Source organism: Calonectris borealis, chromosome 2 (genome assembly GCF_964195595.1).
Source record: "Calonectris borealis chromosome 2, bCalBor7.hap1.2, whole genome shotgun sequence".
NCBI lineage: Eukaryota > Metazoa > Chordata > Aves > Procellariiformes > Procellariidae > Calonectris > Calonectris borealis.
The window spans coordinates 75300782-75324971 of NC_134313.1; the positions used below are offsets into that span (position 1 = coordinate 75300782).

At 39.5% G+C, this 24190-nt stretch overlaps 1 protein-coding gene across 3 annotated transcripts in view; it reads right to left on the minus strand.

Annotated features, from left to right (window-relative positions):
• FHOD3 (formin homology 2 domain containing 3) overlaps window positions 1-24190 on the minus strand; it is a 407490-nt gene that overhangs the window by 358462 nt on the left and 24838 nt on the right. For all 3 annotated transcript variants that reach the window (XM_075142372.1, XM_075142371.1, XM_075142373.1), the window contains exon 2: window positions 15500-15606. In XM_075142372.1, the coding sequence (XP_074998473.1) occupies window positions 15500-15606 (107 nt within the window). The remainder of the gene's footprint in view (window positions 1-15499; window positions 15607-24190) is intronic.

The following is a 24190-nucleotide window of genomic DNA, read 5'->3' on the forward strand; positions in this document are numbered from 1 at the left end:
AAACACCCCCAAAACCCCTCCACAATTTTCCTCTTTGAAAGCTTTGAAAGGAATTTTAAAGGGAGCCTATTTTATTAGGACACAGACATCCCTCCTCCTCAGATCTATACTGAAGAGTTGCTGGTATCAAAAATGGGATTTTTATGTAAATACCCAGTTATGATTCATTGTCATTATTAGCAAAGAAGACCACAGTCACTTCCCTGTCACAGTTCATCTTTGTATGATAGGACAACGACTCAATTAGCATACATTTTCTATTTCAATGTTTTCTTTCTTTCCTGACAAACCTTTCTTCCAGGACAAGCAACCATTCAGACCTCCTAATATTTTGCTAAAGGCCTAGGTATTTCAATTCAATAAATTCAGTTTCTTTTAAAACAATCTCATGCTTCTGAAAAGACATTTTATCATTTAAAACTGAAGTAAAAAATTACTTTTCAAGCTTTCTTAACGATTACTTAATATCTCATTAAGAGGAGATCATTAGAAGGTTGGGTATCCCCCATTCTACGAGAATGGGTCGTGCTACATCCTTCTGGGCTCCTTATGTTTTGCTTTCTACACAATACTTTCTACAACCATGGAAAAAGCCAGAGGTCTATAGTACAGTGACAGGTCAAGGATTTTAATAACACACTCTAGCAACATAATCAGCTGTCAAGCAAACTTACTATTCCTCATTTTACTCTCTCAAAAAAAAAAAAATCTGTAGCACAGACACCTGAGTCATAAAAACATAATTGCAAGCAGAAGCAAAGTCTGGTGCTGTTAGAAGCCTCAATTTTAGTTCACAAACAACTTGAAGCCTTTCAATTAATGTAGATAAGAGAGTCTAAAGCTCTACTCTTTGCTAGAGTCTCTACATTCTTCCATTTTTTAAATTTTTAAAGAATATAAGAAAAGTTAGCCCCATAATGGCAAACTTGGATCCGAATCTTCCATGAAGTGCTACACGCGTTCACATGGCTACACAGTAAATAAGTGAAATCCCCCATCTCTATGATCTAGAATTTGGATTATACCACTAAGCCAACCACACTGCTGTCTGGACTTCCTTTAAGAGTGATGCATCTTGTTGGGAGGATTTTGGTTTGGTTGGGGTTTTTTAATTAAAATAATATTAATAAATAATATTAATAAATAATAATAATAAATAATAATAATAAATAATAATAATAAACAATCATACCCTACCCTCAACAGCAGTTTTAAATTAGAATATTTCCACGACCTTCATTTTACTCTGTTCCAAGCAAGGATTTCAGCCTTTAAGGTTAAGTGTTATCAGTCAGTTCTAGATAGGGATAATTCTTTAGGAAAACTCAGAGACCAAAAATTATTCGCTCTGTAGAAACGCCTGGTGTGCTAGAAAGGACAATTACACAACATCGCTGAAAACTGGAATAGTTTCTATGTGCGTGTATGTGTTTTGTTTTTTAAACTAGAAGGTAGCATTTCTTTCAGATCCCAGCCAAGCTTCTGGCAAGATAGCCTAGATGCGATGGAAAACAAATTCTAAAAGTTTAAATTTAAACTGGCAACAGCAGCAAGGGGATTCTAAGTTTGGCAGTCCAGAGCATGGACCTTATCTTTCCCTTTACTCCGCTATGCTGGGCTAACAGCACAGCTTATGTCCTCCCTCCTCACATCCACTCTTCCTCCTTCAGAGGAGCACTGTAAAGAGCAGTTGGCTCATGTTTGCTGCCTGCAGGTAACCTGTGAAACTCGACATAAAAACCTGTATGTTAGATAAAGCCTCATCCTCTTCAGTTTCACCAAATTAGGGAAAACAAAGTGAAATCAGATACTGGCAAACACCATGGGCACCTTGCATTTTTGTTAGTTTCAACTGTTATTACACAGGAAGGTTTCCCACCACCCAGCCCCTACATAATCAGTCTTTCACACTGTTACCAGGTTCAATACCAGTAAATCGCTCAGAGAAAGCCAAACTCTGAACCAGGTGGTATCAGATCAACCAGACATTAGTTTACCTTGTCCCAAACCTCCCTTGAAATAATCAGGTATCTACATCATCCTTCACGACCACTAGCAAAGCAAACACAACAGGTTACTGAATCATGCTAAACTAACACCATGGGCTGTTGCCTGTTTATCCCAAAGATGGCATAAGTCAGATGAAAACTAACCTCAACTTAGTAATTGAATAAATCTACCAATTCATAATAAACATTGAAAATGTTTTCAGACTTGGCTAGCATATAAAGCCAACCTAACTTGACAACTTATCCTATAACAATTCTGCATCTACTTCTGCCTGATGTAACAACCTAACCATTATGAAAATCTACCTAACACAGATTCTGCTTTTAGTGGAAAGTTTTCAAAGCACACATGCCTAACACGTGCTTCACATTTTGTTACAGCCTCTCACAGCACTCAGGTTTTTAGTGGACCATCAACCCTCTCCAATAATCACATCCGTGTTTTTCAAGAGGAATGGCTTAATGAGAAGAGCATCCAACAACAATCCCTAAGCTCAAGAAGGAGCCACTGGCTCCCCCAAGAGAAGCCTGGACAATAGCATGCCACCAGAAGCAAATGCTTGGCAACAGACACGCTCTAAAGTGCATTATTTTTGCAACCAGCTTTCACATTTTCATTTCAGCACCTATGCATTTCCATCTTCACTTGCACACACCTTTCAGGGAGCGGAAAATGCTTCTGTGAGGGGGTATCGCCTCACAGCCAGTGGCTTCATAGTTTAAGGTACTCCACACCAGCAGTGGAAAACAAACTACTCCTTGTTGAATGCGTAAGGGGTGAAATTTTTGCCAGAATTCAAGCACTCAAGTCTATCAGGTTTTCCCTGAAAAAGATCTGCAAGCCAGCACACACACAATAAGGAAAGTGTTTCTCAACCTGCTATTAATCAGACAGCATAAATCCTAGGCTTTAATTTCAAAGCTGTTAAGATACGGTTTGACTGCAGTTTCAGTACAGTATGCTTCTCCGTTCAATTGCAGACTCAAGAGATGCAAAAAAAATTCTGACACTTAAAAAAAATGTTGTATAAAAGCCAAGTCTTTTGAGAGAGAGCGAGAGCACACACGTGCATGGAGAGAGGAATTAAGAATCTCCCTGAAAGTCATCCGAAAACCTTATCCAAACAAATAACCTTTTTGAAGTTCTTCACAGATCATCATCCAACAATCCAACTGTCATGTTCAAGCTTATGTTATTCTCATTGAATAATGGAAACAAAGGAACTCAGGAAATAAAATAAATTAAAAACAACAAAAAAAAGAAAAGTCTTTTAAATGCTAAGAGTCACCGCCAATACACTTCAAATGGATGACAGTCCTAATAACCCTTTCTGGTACATGACAGGCAGTTGGAGGCAAACACACTCATCTTTAAATAAAGTCAGTGGACTTTCCTTTCTTACCTCAGTTTTTCCATCTAAAAACTTAGCGTGAAGTCATAATGTGTCTGCATCCTGTTCTTGCAATACACTTGCAAGTCATCTAATCATTTAATATAGTGGTTTTATTCAGAGCATTCCTGGACCATAACACATTTACTAAAGTAACAATCATTTGACAAGAGTGGATAAAAATAAGTAAACAGAAACTATTCAGATGCCTGTTCACTCTTCAGTAAAAAAATAAAAATAATTAAAACTCGACTAATTCAGGTAGAAATAATCCCAGTGGCATATTCCCTAAGTAAAAACTGGGCAGGCAAAATCTTGCAGATTACTAGTGTAAGCAACAGTATGCAAAAGAACAAAGTATGCTGAGACTTGAACATGTTTTTTCCCCTGCGGATTATTCCAATATTATGTTCTGTGTTTGCCAACATGAATTTAACAATTAACTGCCTCATTCCCTACTAACAACCTATACACTATGCAAAAAGTTACATGTGAATGCCAAGGAAAGGAAGAGCATCCTGGCTGACACACCCTTGCCCCTGTAACTGTGCAAAAAAGGGCTACATACAGACTGTCACTACGAAGTACTGGGTTTTTACATCCACCTACTCTTCCCAAGCGCAACATTTATTAGGCAGAGTTTTCATCTTTCTTTTTTTTCCCCTTTTTAAATGGAAATGAAATATGATGAAAGGAGAAAAGGGAGAAGAAAATGAGAAACTCAAAAGGGTTGAGTGAAACATTCAAGGGATTCACCAAGTATGCGTTATAAGCCACATTAATAGTACCTAATTATTTATTGCTAATGTATGCTGAGTGTATGTCAGTAAAGGTCTGGGTGGAGTCTTCTGTGTACCTCACCACAAGGCAATGATTTTTGCCAAAAGACAATGAATCACTTTCACACACTGTGAAATGCAGCAAGTTAAAATGGGGGAACATTTGTTCCATTTGTCCTTTTTAGTAGTTTCTGTGCAAGCAAACCTCAGAAGCTGGAAAATGAGAATCCCCTCCCCATTCCCATCCCCCACCTTTCTGAATCATTGCGCTGGTTATTTCTCAGTTGTTAATGGCTCAATTTCCACACATTAAAACAATAACCTTCTAATAGCGCCTAAAATATTTGAGGGGTGACTACTGCCTTCACAGTCAGCAAGTAACCTTTTTTTAAGAGCTGTCCTTATTCATGAACAAAGCTGTGTCCCTTCCCACCCAAAAGCTCAACCCATATATAACTGTTTTCAGCAGGAAGTTTATCCTGTCATTTTGTGAAACGCTGAGGGCATGATCAGTTAATGCGAAAATACAAAGTGGAGATTTAAGAAAGCACAAACTTTGTGAGTTGGCAAATGGTGAAGAGATTTGCATTAGAAGTGCTGTTTTAACAATAATATTGCTTCTGGGTAAAACGCAAAAACAGAAGGCTTGTTTCCTCACTTCTGGTCAACCTTGCATCACGTTCTTTTGAAGAGAAGACATGTCACTTGACCAATGCTTTCCAATTCTTAGGTTATGTATTTCCGACCACTGTTCGTAGCTCTCAAACTCTGGCTGCACATTCCTCCCAGGCATCTTTACACTGGGTACCTTCTAGTCATGTCATTTTGCCATCACCTGCACTTTGAAGTTCGTATTACATTTGGATTTTCATGTAAAACCTCCTTGCACTTGGAGCAACAAATGCCTTGGAAAAAAAAATCAGTACTGAGAACCTACAGGACAAAGGGGCAAGGAGGAAAGTAAAATAAATGCATATCCCCCAGCTGGGTCACTTGATGCTTCCACCTCTTCAGGCAAAGGGTTTCTCTGGTGCTCCCAGCCACATCGTGGGATCCATAGTTTTGGTTCCAGGAGAACAAAGTGCCAGACCAACTTCATCAGAAATATTCCACAGTCACAGAGCAGACGCAAAGGGCACCTGCACCATCACTTAGTTCTCCCAAAGATCCTAACTCTTACTTACAGTATCAAAAAGAGCTCTAATTTTGTCATAATTAAAATAATCAAAAAACTGATTTAAATAGTTTGGAAAAAGTAGCTTTAATAATTTTTCATAAACTTTTCCCTTCTACTAGAAATCATTCTCTAATACCTTGAGGGAAAAAACCCTATCTTTTATGATTTTCCAATGTAATTCATGATACTAAAAAGATAACAACCCAAAGAAGAGGTTTCCCAAAGAGACACAAAACACATTTCAAAGCAATGTTCTACTGGCTTAATTGGCCAATTATGCTCTTTTGCAGGATGTGATCAGTTTAACCAGACTCAGCAAGAACTATTTTAAAACTGTCCTACTTTGCAGTAGGACATGCACGTGTGTATGTAAGTATAACTACATAAAAATAAATTCTACTTTGCATTGATCAATATGCTTCTCTGGGTCTCTCTCTGCTTTTTGTTAGTTTTCCATCAGCATCATATCTGTCAAGGGTTCCTTTGTAACTTGACATACAAGATCTTAAATATTAACACTTTGCCCTCAGGCCACTTCTATTTCTCCATATTAATTCTATTTAGGAAATGTACTTTGCATTTATTGCTGCGCAATCAATGCTTTTGCTAGCAAGCACAATTACTGAGCAGTAAATGTGAAATAAATTATATTTTGCTGTACTGCTGTGGTCTTAACCCTCGCAGAGGTCACTAGTTTTCATGGCTTCGTAACTGGAGATCTTGGGCTAGTCACAGATTTGCAGTGGTTTAAGCTGTTAGTTTACCACTGAAGCTTAAATTGGAGACACTTATTTTTATCAGAAGCGGATTATTACCTTAGTTTAGTCAGTGGTAAAACAAACACACCCCCCACCCCCCCCCCACCAAGCACACAGACAGATTAATTCCCATGGGATAAACAGAGTGTGAGCTTGCCTATACAAATCTACTTTGCGTTTACCACAGGGCAGGAGCACGCACACAAATTGGAAACGTGTCGCTGTGGAGTAGGAAGTGTAACGAGTTCGCAGCTTTTACTAATTACCCAGCACAAAGTCACTCGGCTGCCTGCACGCTCCGGGCAATTACGCTGCAATTCTACATCCGTTTGCAAGCTGCACCGGCAGACGGTGAGTGCACCTGGTGGTGGTGGTTAGAGGTTTACATCCCCAAATCGATGGTTTTACTCGCAACAGGAGTCAAGTTCAGAGCAGTCCTACAGCGCTTTCTGGCAGCCCTACCTGAAGCCCCGCAGATGATCTGTTTATGGAGAGAGGAAGGGATTTCCTCCTCACAAATTAAAGAGAAACACATTTCCACGCCTCGAGAGCTGCTCACTTAGCTTATAACCTCGTCATCGATGAGGAGGGCAGAGTGCAAACACAGCTATTAAGGAGCTTCAATGTTAATAAAATTAAATGTTTTTAAATAAAGCATCTGGCATCAGCTGTTTCTATAAGCTGTTTTGTTTAAGCTTCCACCCTAAAATATTGGACTCCTCAGCTATTTTTACATGTAAACCTGAATGCCAAATTAGACTATCTTAAAAAAAAGTTGTCCTAGGAAAACCTGTAAGAATTATTCACACACTTTTTGGTTTGGCACTGTATTTGGTATGTAATGGGCTAGGAGAGAGCTAAGCTCAGCAGTGTTTTTGCAATATGTTTTACAATGGAAGTCATTTTTGAAGAAAAGCAGTCTTATTGCATTCATTTGTCAGTGGTAATTACTAAAATTCAAAAATAGCAAATCTTCAAATGTTTCCACAGATACTTTGGTACAGATGTAGATTTTTCCCTCGACAACAGAGAGCTGTGAGCAAACTCTGGGGCAAAGTGGGGGAGGAGACACAGCTGTTTGAGTATTGACAACCACAAGCTACAAAGTCATGAGTCAAGCTCTCAAAAAAAAAAAAAAAACCCTAACAGAAAGACACCCTCACCAAAAAAACACCCACAAAAAAAACCCACAGGACAAACCCAGACCGCAGAACATTTTAGTGCTTGGGATTTGAGGTGCTGTCCCACACCCCAAAAGCCTGCGTAAGCTTTTGACGCTACTCCCAGATGCATGGGGTAAGATGACTGGGTCCCTTGGCATTTCACAAGCATCAACTCCAAGAGCTGCCCATGACCTGGCCCGGTCAGGTCTGCCGATCCCAGGCTCCTACTCTCGCAAAACCAAAACTGCGCAGAGGAGGAAGAGCTCATCAAACAATGACCTGCCTCCTTTTCCAAGCTGGGGAAGGTGCCACTAGGGATGTTGGCTCCTTCTCAGCTGGAAGAAGCATGGCACAGCTCAGAAGACTGGGAATGCTGGGAGAAGAGCAAAACTAACTGTTTCCCTTTGAAGGGCACATCAGCACACCACTGAAAGCAAGGCTACACAGTCCCTCGTAAATTTTTTCTAAGTCACTTGCCTGCAGGTTCTCTGTCTCAACAGGAATGAAGTTGTAGGGTGCATTGACTGCACTCCCATTTGATGTCCCCAGGCTTCAACTACAGACTACAGGTACTCGTGATCGCTCTAATTTCTGTGCTTACTGCCACCCTCCAGCTCCGTCCTGGCCAGCCCACCAAATTAGGTGACCACAGGTTCTTTCCACAAGCCCAGACGAATCTTGCATTTTGTGTCTTCTGGCATCAGCAAAGTGGCTTGTAATCTCTGACCTAGATATATGCAGAAGAGATTTACTTTCACACCATCAAGCCAGCTTTAAAACTGAGAGTACATGAGAAAACAAGCCTTGGTCTGCAATAAAATTTATTCAAGTTTGCTATTATTTATTCAGATGCTTGTTTTCTAAATACATTTTACATTTATACAACAGTATTAGTTCTTTAACTACGAAAGTAGTAGCATTTTACTACTAGTAGAAAAGCTTAATTTGACAACCATCATCTTTCACAAGACACCTTGTCAAGAAGATCCACAGTCAAGAAATCCTTACCTCATAACTGGTCAATAATTTGTGTGGTGGAACATTAAAGTCTTAATTGCCTCCATCCTACTTCAAAAGCACATCCTTCAAAGTCACATGTCCGATTTGTCAGGCTCTATGAAATACATGCACATTTGCTTAATTATTCTTGATTACATGCTCTAAAAGCATGAATGCTCAGACATGCCTTGTCCAGAGGAGGGCCACGAAAATGATCGGGGCAAAGAACGCCTCTCCTATGAAGAAAGGCTGAGAGAGTTGGGGTTCTTCAGCCTGGAGAAGAGAAGGCTTTGGGGAGACCTTACTGCGGCCTTTCAGTACTTAAAGGGGGCTCATAAGAAAGATGGGAACAGACTTTTTAGCAGGGCCTGTTGTGACAGGACAAGGGGGAATGGTTTTAAACTAAAAGAGGGTAGATTCAGACTACATATAAGGAAGAAATTTTTTACAATATGGGTGGTGAAACACTGGAACAGGTTGCCCAAGGGGGTGGTAGATGCCCCACCCCTGGAAACATTCAAGGTCAGGTTGGACAGGGCTCTGAGCAACCTGATCTAGTTGAAGATGTCCCCGCCCATGGCAGGGGGGTTGGACTAGATGACTTTTAAAGGTCCTCTCCAGCCCAAACTATGCTATGATTCTATGATTCTATTGTTCTGAGGCAGGGAAAATGTATGGGACCTGTTATTTTATTTCATTTTGCTGTCAAGAAATATTGCAAGATAACTATGAAAATTAATTTCTACAGTTCCACCTGAAGATTAAATTTCACATTAAATTTATGTAACAATCTAACAATTTTTTTTTTCTTTTATAAACAAAGACATTTTATTAGGATTAAAAATTAAGAAGTTTAAAAGCTGCATAAAGTTTTGAAAACATGGGTAGTAATAGCTATTGTCCTCAAACTTTGGGAGGGAGGGAATTAAAAAAGCACCACCTTAGCCATGCAGAGAAACAATTTATTTCATTAGAAATGTGAAAACGTAATCTTTATGGCCATTTATTCTGCAATAGTAAAGTTTAGCTAATCATTCACTTCAAAATGTGGTTCAACTTCATAATCTGATACATCACAGACTGGAATACTGCTACCCTGTAGAAAGTCTTACACCTTCCAAAATTTACCATAATCTCTGAGCTATACGACAACCTGAATACATCTAGACTCTAACGAAAGAGCATGAGAGACAGCAGGAGGGTTCCACTTAGGGAAATTCTTGAACACACGAGGCTATTCGAGGCCTAAGAGAGCACAGATCAAAAGCAGCATTATTTGAGTCATTCTGTGGCTCAGCCCCACGCAACATCATGTTCCTCTACAGTTCTGAGCCCTTCTGGTCCTTGCAGCTGGATAAGTACAGATGATGATACGCAACATATAAAGAGCACCTTAAGCAAAACACGAGAAAGGCTTCCACACCCCACCTGCTCTAAGTGTGCACCAGCTTCCTAAACTAATTCAGTCTTCTTGATAGAAAGAAGCTTGTCTTGATTGGAGTTTTTTGTTTGTTTGTTTGGGGTTTGTTGGTGTTTTTTTGTTTGGTGTTTTTTTGTTTGTTTCCTTTTTTTGTTGGATTTGTTTGTTTGTTTTTTGGTTTTGGTTTTTTGCTTTGTTGCATGTTTTTACTGTGACCATCCATTACATTTTTCAGATTCAGCATTTGGTCAGAGTAGTGACTAAATATCACAGAAATCAAAATATTCAGATGAACTAATGTGTTTTTCAAAACATGAGCAAATCATCAGCAATGAGCAGTCACAGTCTCTGCTGTTTGCAGCAACACCATGACAATCTCCCACAGGCACCTCCCTTATTTTTCTTGCTGTTTGAACTGAGAAACATTATGGAAATGACATCAAGAAAAAACATGGAGAGAAAGCTGTTGTAAGTTGAGAGCATCTTCCAACAGTGAACTCATACAAATGCACTCTGTCCAAACTAATACAAAATCAGCATAGGATCTGCTAGCTCGCAGTACTGCTTGAAGAAATGAGCCACATCATTTTTATTAGACAAAAACCAAGTTAACCTTCAAATGCATCCCCAACTTCCTCATGTAAAAAGGTGACAAAAAGTTTTCATTCTCACAGTTGTGCTAATCACAAAGTCTAAGCCAGCAAAAAATACAGTACATATAAGCAGGAAAAGAATATTAAAGATCCCTGCCAGACTCCATTGCCCTCAACAGATTCTGAACCGAACCCAGACCGAACAGCAGCATCAAGAGGGAAAATGTCTGGCATCCATCTTAAATGGGATTCACCCAGCGAAAATGGCTTGGGACAGGGTGTCTAGAAGGAATGCAAAAACATCAGTGCTGAAATGATTTGTCAGAAGTACATTAAAACAATCTATCTGCTGAACAGAAGTCTTGAAAACGTATTCCCCAAGGAAATCTCCATTGCTCACAGCATGCTGTCTGAAGAAGCTTTTGTGCTTCGCGGTTTAGGACTGCTTTACCTTGTGGTCTGTCATTAGGGCCTGTTAAGACATGCCCATAAGAAGAACTTGGGCAATTATATGGTAATTTAAATATATAAACTTGTTGACAATTCTTGCTTGTGCTATAAAATCACAAGTAAACAAAGGAAAAGAGCACTACCTGTCATGGGCACCTTAAGAAAACAGCCAGCCCACCTAAACTACCTCCACATTACCTCCTCATACAATTAAGCATCCACAAAGTAACTTGTGTTGGGAGCAAGGAAAAAAAAAACAAACACACCACACAACACAAACCATGAATAAGTGCCAGACTTTAAAAGAAAGGCAGTTTTCTTATGTGCTCTTACTGACCCGTTTCCTGTCGTGACACCTTCTGCAGGGCCAGCCTCATCCCAAAAAAAAACCCATATAAAAATGATCCGATTCTCCTGAATCCCATAGCTATTCCCAAAGGTGCAAATGGCAGCAGCGAGAGTTGTGGACACAAGGAAGACAGTCCCGTCCCTGTCCATGTTTTGCTCAGAGTTAGCCCTACAGGCTAAGAGGGCATATGTGTTGGCTTTTCTCCTTCCCTAAACAGAAGTTTAGATTCTGCTGGAGTGGAGAGCAACCACCAAAAGCCTCTTTTCATTATATTCAGTAACGGAAGGATTCATTTGTAATTGTGTATGAGTGCATGTGTTTCTTATACCTGTTACTTATAGATACACATCGTAAACCTCCAGCCTAATGGCTAACATCCTCTTCTTCCCTCTTGAAGAAAAATCCTTCTTATTTTTCACTATACTCATCCAATCCTTCCAAGAGAAAACAAATACCTGCAGCCTCTCACACCATTAAAAATCTGTAAGAATGTTTCCTGTGTGGTTTATTTATTTATTTACAAGTCTCCTTTCAGCAGTTTAAAAAAAAAAAAAAAATCTTCATAGTTTTGCCTGGGCAAACAGGAACATTTGGCAAAAAGATGCTGAAAACAGCCAGATTGCAGGATATTCTGGTCACTCTTAATAGGAGTTTCCACAGTTTAGGATCTAAAATTTTACAAATGCCATGAATATCCAGCTGCTAAATCCTTTACTCAGAGTTCAGCAAGCTTCAGTGACCCTGATGAGCACAGCAGCCTGGGCATGGCAGAGAGGCAGGTCCTGAAGTAGCCTAATCTCAGAAAATTAAAAGCTTTGAAGATTAAGAGCAGGACCTTGAAATGACCCAGAGAGAAAGAGAGAGACTAAGCGGTTTCTGCAGCCAGACCCTCCCAGACAGCAGGCTGCTAAGCCCCCAATGCCCACAGCCAGCAGCTCCAGCTCGGGCGCACTTCACCTCAACACCTTGGTCTCCGCAGGGGCAAAAGATCAGAGCTCCAAGGCCCGAAACAGGATTTAGTTTGCTAGAAACCTGGGATGGAGGGAGGCATTCCTGACTGCATTTGCTACGCTATGTCTAGAATATTCCTTTTTTCTGGGTAACATCACACAAGTTGCATTTACTCTGAAGTGACGATGTCACTAAGTCATACAAGGTAAGTCATCTCACAGATTCCGGAAGTTCTGGTTGTTCTTGCCTATCTTCCTCCTATTCTCTCTTGAAACATGGACAAAAACGGGATGCAGAAATCCAGCAGAAGCCTCACTAGTACTGAAGATATCAGTTCATTGCATTTCACTGGCTAAATTCCTGCTCTATACCCTAGGATGCCCCTTACCTTTTCCACAGCACCATAATCACTGACTTACTTTCAGCTCGCTATTCCCAAAAACGTCAGATCCTTTCCTGCCAAGTTGCTGACAAGTCACGTGTTCCCGTTTCTTCATCATTTTCTGTCTGACCAGTACCTGCTTCTCCTCTAGCCGATTACTCCTAAACGCAAGGTTTTGTACTTCACCAAGCTGCATCCCACCACAGCAGAGCAAAATGATAGGATTTCAAGGCTCCAACCTGCAAGTTATTGGGTATGTATGTATAGGGAAGATGAAATCAAAAACCCTCAGCCTCACAACAGTCAAGTTAAAGTACAACCCCCGTGTCTTGAGGCAGCACTGCAGGTTAAGCACAAGCTAGGATTACCCAAGGGAAGTATACTGCTTGTACCTACAGGCACCTCAGAAGAGGTGCTGAGGGGAGCATCCCCTCAGGCAATCATCCCCTCTTGCCTCTGCAGCAGGGCACATGTGTCTGTGTTCATCTGTAGTTCACTTGCTGATTTACTCCCCAACACACCCCGCATTCTTCCTTCCCTCTGTTCTCACCACTTCAGCCTTTTGCAACTACCATTGCCTGCGTAATTTATCGTAAAGGTAAGAAAGCAGGGTCTGAAGGGGGACTGTAGTGGGAAGACATCAAAGAAAGACAGGTCACAACAGCTACAATGGTAGCACCTAAGAGCCTGTCCTGGCGTTGCGCCTAAGGCAAGCAGCTGAAATGTGAAAAAATGGCACTTCCTATTGACCCACAACTACCAGAGGAACAACTTCAGAGCAGGGCAAAGATGAGCGAAGGTGAGGGCTACAAACGTGACAACAACAGACATGAAAGTTGTTCTCTTTCATTTCACAAAACCCCTTTCAAAAGATAATTACCATAATAATTTGTAGCCCAAGCTTTTGTGATGCACCTTAACACACCTTCATACCTCCCTATCCACCTTTGCAGAGGAAAGACCTCCTGGCAGACTTCACATTACCTGGCAGGACAAGCCATTGGAAGAAGCAATTACTCAACTGACAATAGGTTGCGCAATTGAGAGGAGGCCTGCGCACACATGCAAAGTACACAAAAACATAACCTGATCTTTGAGCTCAAAACAACACAGTAGACATGCAATTCCAAGCAGCAGAGTTACTTCCACATGTTTTGGTATTTTTCCTAGGATAGCCACCACAGAGAAAATTAGAATCATGTTTAAGGAACAATTCATATCATTGATTTTATGTGCCCAAAGGAAGCAGAAATTATAACAAGGTGGAAGGTAGCTTGCCACTTCAAGTGTAAAGTCTAGCAGGAAAAGCACCAGTCTCCAGCTTGCCGAATGGCTCGGGAATGCCATTGTGGGGTATCAAAGGCAATGAAGTTAAAATTACTGGAATTATCACAGAGACATCAATGGAAAGGAAAGAAAGTGTGAATTAACAACTCATGCATACTACTACAAAAAGCTATCAAGAGAGGGTTTTTCCTTCATCTTATTTGCTTCCAACTAATTATAAAGTTAACTGGAAATAAGAACTTGCTGTTCTTTGCAGCAATTTTTATCACCTCTGCATAAAACCAAAGACTAGATCAACTTCTATACTCAACACTCCTATTGCATAAGAAGGAAGGCTCAGTTCAGCTGTATTGGCTACTCTGTGTATTGAAGAACTTTCTTCAAGTAATTTAATTTCTAACAGAACAGTTTCTTTATCTTCCACTAGTTACAAAAACATGCCCAAAACTGGTATGTATGAAGAAGACATACGCAAATGCACACACATGAGTATTTATAACATATTATTTAAAATTCTTCTCCACATAAAATAATCTTCAGAGGCAGAGTTTAAATTTGTAAGAAGTGTTCATCAAACCAAGACAAGACAGCTATCACAAAAAGTAGAGAAACCAGTATAAGCAAAAGGGCTGCATCTCTTCCTGTTAACAAGCCCTGGCCAATTCAGAATGCAGTTAATTTCCTTCTGGCACAGCTGCATTACTCACATGCACGTCCATGCCAAAACGCACCCATAAAATTAATTACAACTATCCAGTCCAATATAGCAACCAGCAAGGCAAAAATAGCTCTAGACTGTCTGTTCATTTGATATCTTGAACGAGATGATCACCTAAAAGGCCCAGAAAAAAAATCCTTCTAAAAAGCAAATTTTATATATGCATTCACACAGACACACATTGATGCTAACTTTTGTTTTCACTTTCAGTTCTCATCAGAGACGGTTTATGGAAAGCTGTGTCACAGCAATTCATGTGTGCCAGCAATAATTTAAAAAAGAAAAAAAAGGGAGGGGGGGGTGGGCGCAAAAGGCAAGAGAGGAGAATATTCAAAACACACCACCACCACCACACACACCCCAGGATGGCTAAATCAATTCCAGGAATAAAAATAGAAATCAATACAGGTCTTTCCTCCAAGAATACAAGAGGACTTAAATCATAAGGCACAAAGAAATTGAGTTTATAACTTCAGGAGCACCACCCCAATATAATCTTCTACACCGACTATTACCGTATAAGAAAGATCTCAGAGTTCTCAGAACCAACCACCCTCATTTATCAAGTTCCAAAGAACTATAAAAGTTTACTAGACTAGTAAAAATAGAAATCAATACAGGTCTTTCCTCCAAGAATACAAAAGGAGGACTTAAATCATAAGGCACAAAGAAATTGAGTTTATAACTTCAGGAGCACCACCCCAATATAATCTTCTACACCAACTATTACCATATAAGAAAGATCTCAGAGTTCTCAGAACCAACCACCCTCATTTATCAAGTTCCAAAGAACTATAAAAGTTTACTAGACTAGTCAAGAAATCCATCTTGATAGATTTCTTACAGTATGCCGTCTTCTTTTAGAGAAACCATTAGAGTGAAGGTAGATAGAAAAGTCATAAAATTCTTAACTACGGAAAGGAAGAGACACATGTGCTTACAGAGGAAAGAATTTTATCTTTTCTGTTCCTATGCTGACCTGAACGTACCAAGTTAACCACACACACTCCCAAAACCTCAATGTCTCTGAACAAATGTGCTTATTTATCTAAATTTAGTAAACATTTACTTACCCAGCATCCTCCTGGAAGCCTTCCAATTCGTCTCTTTGTTCTGCTAGGGTCGATTCTAGATCCAGATAGGTACCGTTGTGAGACAATTGCAGGGTGCAGTCATCAAGCTGTAGAACAAAATTCAGATCATTAGATTACAGCAGTCATTCTCTCTAATATACCTCTAACATCGCCTTCCCATTTTCCAGGTCCCCAGACAAGATCTCACCAAAATAAACCATACGTAGGGAGTGGATAAGAAAATGGGTGCTGTTTGGCAATTTAAGCAATCCTAAGTCCATATTCACTAGACCATGGTCACATGTCTTGGTCACAAGAATATCAACACAACTAACAAACACGGAGGAATTTATTTATTTGAACATACAGAAGGAGATTAGAGGGTTTTATCACAGTGCCTTTAGAGTCCTATAAGGAAAGAGAAGTTAATTTAAATGTGTATCTAGGATATGAATGACTGTTCTCTGTTATTACAGTACATTTAAGTAGAGTTTCTGGGCCTCTGGATGGAGGTAGAAGGAAGAAGCAGCTGTTTCATGAGCTACTGAACAGCCTCTGTGAGGAAGGATATAGCCAAGGGACAGTGCAAGGTGTGGCAGCCAAGAGCTGGGGTCCTGCAGCGAGGGGGAGTGCGGTCAACCAAGACCCAGATCTCCTGGCATTCTCATTTTAGGGCCAGGCGCTAACCTGCCTCAGAGGTTGCAGGGAACTTCCAAGTTCACAAATACTGTAAGTCCCAGATGTGTTGTGCTACTAGGTACAAAATCCAGTCTGATAGCCGGTCTCAGACTGGCCTGCCAAACAGAGGATGTTTCATTCCTCTGGATTTGGCAAAACAAACTGGCAGGTCCTTCGCATGCCTCTATCTACCAAAAGGCAATCGTGATGATGGTGGCGTAAATGTACATCCCTGCTGCAAAGGCCACTTTGGGAAGAGGAGAATATTTAACACCATACTTCACACCAATCTTCTGCCACAGGTGGCAGCCAATGACTCCTTGAAAGGGTAAGCAAGGATCTGAAATAGCCAGTGACTCAAGGAAAGGAAATTACAACCATTTATCACAATCATGGATTTCTCTTTCTGCTCTTTTTAACACTAGAAAAGAAAATCAATGAGAATCCATCTTTGATGAATTACCTGTTTTAACTTCCCATCAAAGTTACGGGTTCCCAGTAGCTGTTCAGGAAAGCATAGTAAGTAGCCACACTTCTTATCTGGCAGTCAATACCAAAACTTAGTCACCCAGTTTCCTATCACTGATTTATATATGCAAGAAAAGAATACAAATAGTCTTTGATTATTCTGGATTAGCTGCATTGGAAATACTGCAGAAGAGCTCAATTATAATTAGCAAGTGATAGAGCATGACTTTTGGGTTAGTCCGTACCACTACGCTTTGCACTGTTTGTAATCTGAAAGAAAAGTTCATCCTCTGGAGAAAGGGAAAGGGTAGAAGGAGGATGTCAAGTTGTATTACAAACCTGTTCCATTTTTTTTCTTTCCTTTTTTTCCCCTGGGGAAAGAGTAAGTCATCAAATAAGGCAACATAAGTTTTTACTCTGACTCCTGGGGATTAAAGAAAGCAAAGAACCTTCAAGCACAGCCCTCTGATATTAAAAATAACAACAGTATTACTATTCTGTATCTTTCCAGTTACAAAGGATATTATTAACCTATGCTAATTCAAAATGCACTCTTTAGAGAACAAAGACTAAATACTACTCTGGGAAACTTTTTCCCAGTAGCCCAGGGTATCTAATGAAATGCTAATTTATTCAAAGTAAAGCCAAAAGGCAAACTACTAATTAGATAAATGTTCTGCTGTCACTATGGAGATTAGGAGATTTGCCCACAATTTCCAATTATACTGCATAATTAGGGAAAAGAAACTGTGCTTTACTAGTATCTTACGACTTTAGTGTATAAAAAGGACGATGAGAACAGGAAGTACTTCATGTACAAAATAAAGAAGAATAAGTACATTCTACCTATTTTCATCTCATCTCCATAGTTTCAGCTGAACATAGTATTCATTCAGGCTTTAAAGCACTGTACATTGTATGCTGTATCCATTAATAGGAGTGTTAGGGTAACGGGAGAAACGGCAATATCTTTTATTTCCATTACTTAACACTGAGTCTTGCCAAGAAGATTTTTTTCTTCTCTTGAATGTGTACACGCAGAGATGGAAAGGAGCAAAACACCACTTTTAAAAGGAGTATAAGTATTAAGGCAATGAACTCTAAAATCATCCTTACATAGGATCACTTTGCTACTTTGCCTCCAAGCCTCACTTGCACACATATTTTACAGGCAGAATACAAAAAGATAAGCCACCTTATGAATTATTTTTAATTAGTAAATTGCCTGCCTTTTTCAACACAAAGGATGGCTGATGTTCACTCATTTGTGCTTATTAGTAGCAGTTGGTCTCTCCCCTCTGTTCAACGTTAATCCCATGTTTATCTGCTACACATCAATTCTCCCGTCTCTGGAGACCCTCACAAATGGCCCCATCTAGTTCATTCATGACATGCTCTTCCCGTTGATCACAATTCACATTAAAATCCTTATTAGCACCTATCTTCTCTTAGGACAATCAAAAGGCAGAATGAGTAAAGACAGTCTTTCAAAGAACATTTAACTGAGCTGTTTTCCATCATCATGAATGAGACTGCTATTCAACTTTTTCAAAATTAATTCCATTTATTTCACTTTGTTCTTCACAATTCTATTTAACTCTTCAGCATTCCCTACTGGTCCCAAAATTCAGATCATCGTTTAGTTGTTATGAAACTGCGTAACCAATTTATACTATTGCCACAAGGTCAAATTCTGCAAGATCTTTTCATGAGCTTACAAACACATTTTTTCTAAAATCTCTCTTGCCCGCCCCTTCAAATCATTAATCATTTTTGTATCACACTTTACTGTATTGCTCAGAAGAACCAAAACGTTGATACAAGTCATTTAAATGCAACTCATCCTGTAGGCTTTACAGCAATTTTCCATACTCTTCTACAGTCACGTTAAAATACTACTACCGGTATCATGGAAACATCAACACCATCAAATGGGACAAGTGTAATGCTGCTTCTCTTAATCAAACACACAATTACTGCATTTTCAGTCTGCTGCAAGACTTCAAGTTTTCTCATTGCAGCTTAAGGACCAAGCCATATCATAAGCTTCTGTAAAGGTATAAAAACTATGCATGCATTTCAATTACATTCCCATCTTCTCAAATTAACAGTTTCTTGAGAAAATATCCAGAACATGTTTTTGAATCCCTATGGATATTCCCCAATTCTCTCATCTCTATAAAGAGTGGGTCTACCTAGGAGTAGTGTGTTTCACATGAGCGAAGGAACAAAAGCTGTTGCATGCAATGGTCATTAAAACGTGTTTCAGCCAGAACCACCAGCTGTGGATGGCCAGAGCTATCAGCAACCATCCTCCCACTGGGTTTAGATGAAGGAAGCAAGGAGAATAGGAGTGTCTTATGCATGCATCTTCCTCACTAAAAATCTAACTGATGTGCTAATTATCATCTTCAGTTTCACACTGAAACCTCATTGAAACATTAAGATCTGTACTCTGTCATGACAAGATAGGTATCAAGAAGTAGTAGGTGCTACTGAAATACAAGTAGAGCTACTAAATTAAACCAGTCCAAGATTTACCTTTTTCCACAATAAACATTCCAAAACAGGAACTAAGAGATGTTTGAACTTTCTTGGATCATAATCAGTATCCATGCAGTGGCAACTGAACTATACCATCCAACCATTATAGTACCTATGCTGCAACCGTAACAGATAAATGGAAAACCAGAAAAAGCATCATGCACACACACAGGCCTAAACAACACCATCGCAAGAGTTTCCTATGTGTATATATATGTGTACACATATAAACGTATATATTATGCATATATTTCTTCTAGATATTTTCCCTACAGTTTTCAAAAAAAGCAACAATTGACTGAATTTGAGAGTTAGATCCCAGAACCAAAAGTTGAGCCCCCTCAGAACACAAAGAACAGCTTTGTTTAAGAAGCCAGAGCCAAATGACAAGTGCAGAACTTCAGGACAGCATCATCCGTTGCCTGTAACCATGGCACACTTTTCTCTCTTGCAGATTCCCCCTTCATTCACTTTCCAAACATCTTCAGGAAACGAAACAGGTCACACACACCCTACGCTTCTCAGAGCAGAACCATGCTGTGCTTTCAATAAGGCAAGACATGAACAATTAAGAAATACGTGATCATATCACTGATAACCAAATCATAAGGTATATGCCCAAGGGGGGGGGGGGGGGGAGAAGAAATCAAGGTTACATTCACAATTATTGTGTCCCATAAGTGTTTAAGTCTTTTAATCATCATCTCCACATAAGTACTTAAGAATAGTTTTTTAAAAAGTGAAACAGAATGATAGTTTCAGCACAATAAATTTTACTGATGCCCTTGTGAGTGATCACCACAGTTAGAAACTCTTTAAATAACCCTGAAACAGAGTTTTCCAACAGAAGAATGGAAATGTAAGAAAATGTAAGGGAAGTGTAAGGAAAATGAACAGGAAGTACCTAAAAAGACCATAGAATTATGAGCAATAGTTACACTATTTTAAGTTTATAGTTACACTGTTATAAGTTTCACGCTAAAAAATTCTACACAATTAATTATGCAAATGCAAACAAACATCAGATTAAACAGTTAAAGTATCAGAACATTTAAAAGCAGAGCTTCCTACTCCCTCATCCTTCACCATTTAACCCATTACAAAGTGAAACCATACCATACAAGAGGAGAAGGGTGTCCTGGCTTCGATTACAACCAGAAACAGGCACAGCAAGGTCAGAGCTGCAGAGCTCGGGCTTTGCCCTGCCTCTGGGGTCATCCTTACCTCACCAGCACCCAGAGAGCCCTCAGTGGCAAGGCACCCGTCTGCCACGTGAACACACACAGGTTGAGGAAAGTTAAGCAACGAACTCATGCAAGTGTTCCTTATAGGCTGCCAGGAAATCAAGAACACAGGGCAGAAGCTCCGTTTATCATCTTCTTTTGCAGGTAACCAAATCTAGCTAGTAGTGGCTAGTCCCTCAACCTGTAGTGCCAAAATAATTTGTACTGCAAGGCTATCAAGCTTAAGAGGACTCAAAATAGTTTGATAGTAGTATACCAGTGATGACTTTTTTCCTTGTTTCAAACACTGACCCACAGAAAGAATTAACACCAAGATGTTACCAAGTCAACTGCCAGTGTGTGCAAAGATAGAGCCAAACGTTCTCATGATTTTATCTTCCATTTAAATAAAGGTAGCCACCATTCAAAAATTCAGTTCAGATAGTGATCAAGGATCACATTCATAGGATGAAGGGCCCTACATTACAAGATAGGAAGATATGCTTGTTTACTGGTGTTACTAGAAATCACCAGAACCGCTCGACTTTGCAGCCACTAGCTGGAAGTACAACCAACTCATCAGATTTCCAGTAACTCCAGATAGAGCTACTGGACAAACTATTTTGCTCATTTGGTTGTTTCCAAAATTACAGGGAACGGGAATGAGAGAGAAAGGGGGAAAGATTAGAGTAATCCAGTATCAAGTTGCAGAAATAAAAATCCCTCTTCAATTCTAGCTTCTGGCACAGACTCGGAAAATCCTTATCTTACTCAAATGTCTTAGCTCATCTTTCATCTACAGATTATGGGGTGGTAATTGTTCTTATTAGTGGTGGCATGCTCCTTACTCACCTAGAGCATGCTTTGCAGAGTAGGGTTGATAAAAAAGCAAAATTCCTTTACGCTCAGTTTTTCCTTTCTAAATCCAAAGTCTTGTTTTGCTTTACACATCACAAGCCTGACACATTTACACACTCCAGCTATGCAGTTTTTAAACACGCTCCCTTCTGGTTCAGCTGTTTCCAGTGCAATGGCAATCCTGTTAACAAGGCCTACAAATGCCAGTTTTCCCCCTGCATTGCCATCTCCTCCCCTTCTTTATCAAAACCAATTTCTACCCAGGAGAAAGGAGGAAAAAACCCAGCTCTTCTTGCTTACCAGCCCAAATGTATTCCATATTTCTAAGCAAACTGCACAAACTGATTGGTGCAAATCAATATTTAATACTTTTCTATCCAAGGCCAAACTTCAAACTTAGAACAACCATGCTATTTTTAGAAGGCATCATATTTTAATGCTTTTGAAATTTTATTACAGATCAGCAGATGCAGATTTTCTGCGCTGGCACACAGCTGGCCCTTTAAAATGTAACAGGATTGCTGTCACTGTTAGTTCTCATGGAGTAATGAAAAATGGGGATGGTCTAATGTGAGTAAGTGCTAACTGGTCTGAGCCACGGTTATGCATGTTCCAAGCATCATTTTGGGCAACATGATGGAGAAAGACCAAAGCATCTAGCCCAGGAGTGATGCCACATGACCCATCTTGGATAAAAAGCTTGACATTAATGAGATGAGAGGAAAGCAAATAAGCCAAATGTTAGTGCCCAAAATTAACAGTGTACTCTAAAAACTGCTCTCATCTTCAAGTATGACAGCAACCCAACGTACAATCACTGTGCCTTGATCTAAAAGTCCCTATGCTCCAAGTAGCTCCATTGCAATTGTTTAAAACAAAACTATATTCATTCTCCCCATACTTTTTTTTTCTTTTTAAATATAGTTTTGTAACTCAAAGTATTTTCTTAAGAGTTCTTTAAAAATTGCAATAAAACCAATACTTTTCTGAGGTCAGAATTCTAAAAGTAAGGTCAGGCACGTGCTCTATATAGGAGGCTGTTTATGAAGAAGGCATCTGTGCCACCTTCAGTCATCCACACTCACAAAAGTCAGCAAGGTTTCTCAACTCTAGCAAAGTCACTCTTCCATACTCATTTAAAGGCTGGCAAAAAAAACCCAACTGATTCGCTAGATCTGTAACTTTACATTATAAAAAGTAGTTTAGCATGTACAGCTATATTCCCCAGCTCTTGAGGTGCAATTAGCTTGTGGGAGCAGTTATTAATGCTAATGTACCTCTGGTTTATTTTTAGCACAGTAATTGCCATTGTCAAACTACTTCACAAACTTTGTAAGCTTTGAGGAGCTTATGTGCAGTTGCATTGATGGAGCCATGCCTACACACAAAGTATAGTCCAAAGGTTTGCATAATTGGGTGTAGGGCCATCAGAGCACAATTACTTTAAAAGGAACTGCTACTCTGATATGAAAGCACTGGTACTTTGAATGTAGCCTGCACTCCTAGTCTGAAACAGCAGCTTTTATCTCTGGCCTGGTAGACGCCACAAAATACTCCTGGGGTCAGGTAATACAGTGCATGAAGTGAAATATTAATGCCACATTAGATTCTCAAGAGCCACTGGAACAATATGCTGCCAATAAAAATATTCTGCTGAAATAACAAAGACACTGAAAACAAACACAGAAAGCTGTTACATTAATATTATGGGTTTGACTTAAGAATAACAAAAGGAAGTTCAGAGTTCAAAATTCTGAAACTGCTATTTCAGGGGTCTCTGAAATACACGCAACACACCACAGTGAAAATGTAACGTGTAGATGCCTACCTGTTGCTATTCTTAGACAACTATGTCACTAACTCGCAGACCTTTTGCTTTGTGATTCCCTTTAACACAGTGCTCCACAGGGAGCAATTTAGAGTTTACTAGAGCATCCGTGTCCAAATACGACACCCTGGCTTCCAACAGCAGCCACACAGGCGTTGTTAGAAAGTATGTGTGTGCTCAAAATGTCAACAACCATAGAACAAGAAAGCCAAATAAATTCATCTAGAGATGGGGGTTACTGCAATGTTTAAGATAAACTTTAAAAAGCTAACTGAAAACACTGAAAATAATTGAATTTCTGCATAAAAACTATGCAGAACTGCATGCTGCATGGGGAACTAATACACATTCTTTCTCCCCCACCTAATTCAATTATTTTAAGTTAAATTAGTTAAATTTGAGATGACCCGCAAATCAAACAGCCAACAGTAGAACTTTGCAAAGTCAAATTGTTTAGACCAAAAATTCTCCAGTTCTTTAACCCAAACAACCTACTGCATTTTCTAGTTTTCTCACAGTAAACACAATGAACCTACAGGATGAGAATAATCTAACCTCTGCATCCTGTCATTAACTTTTTGGCATTTAGATTCTTCCATTCCCTTTCCCCATCTGTGTTCAGCTTTTCCTAACTAAGAAGAGAAAGAGCTAGCTCTTCTCACCTTCGTGGTTAAGTACATCTTCAGCTGAACAGAAAGGAGAAGGACTACAAGAACAGGATCCTTTATCTGGAAGTATATACAGCTTTTTGGCTGATACACAGGGGATGCCAGCAGCTGACACCCTCTTATTATCATTTGGCTGGAATTACTGGGAAGGTATCCAAGGAAATGGAAATAATCTCCGAGAAGGAGATAGGTCAAAAAAAGTGAGAGGAGGAGGGAAAGGATTAGCTTCAATGGAGTTTATCATCTGAGGAATCTTTTGTTCAGAGTGTGTGTATGTAAAAACACTGTGTTAAAAATCTCAGAAATCATTCTTTTAAAGGTAAAAAGTAGTCCAGGAAAGCAAAAATCATACTTAATTTGTGGCAAACAATTCCATCTGGCTTCTGTTGTATTTCTGTTAAGCTGAAAACTGCAAAGTACTTCA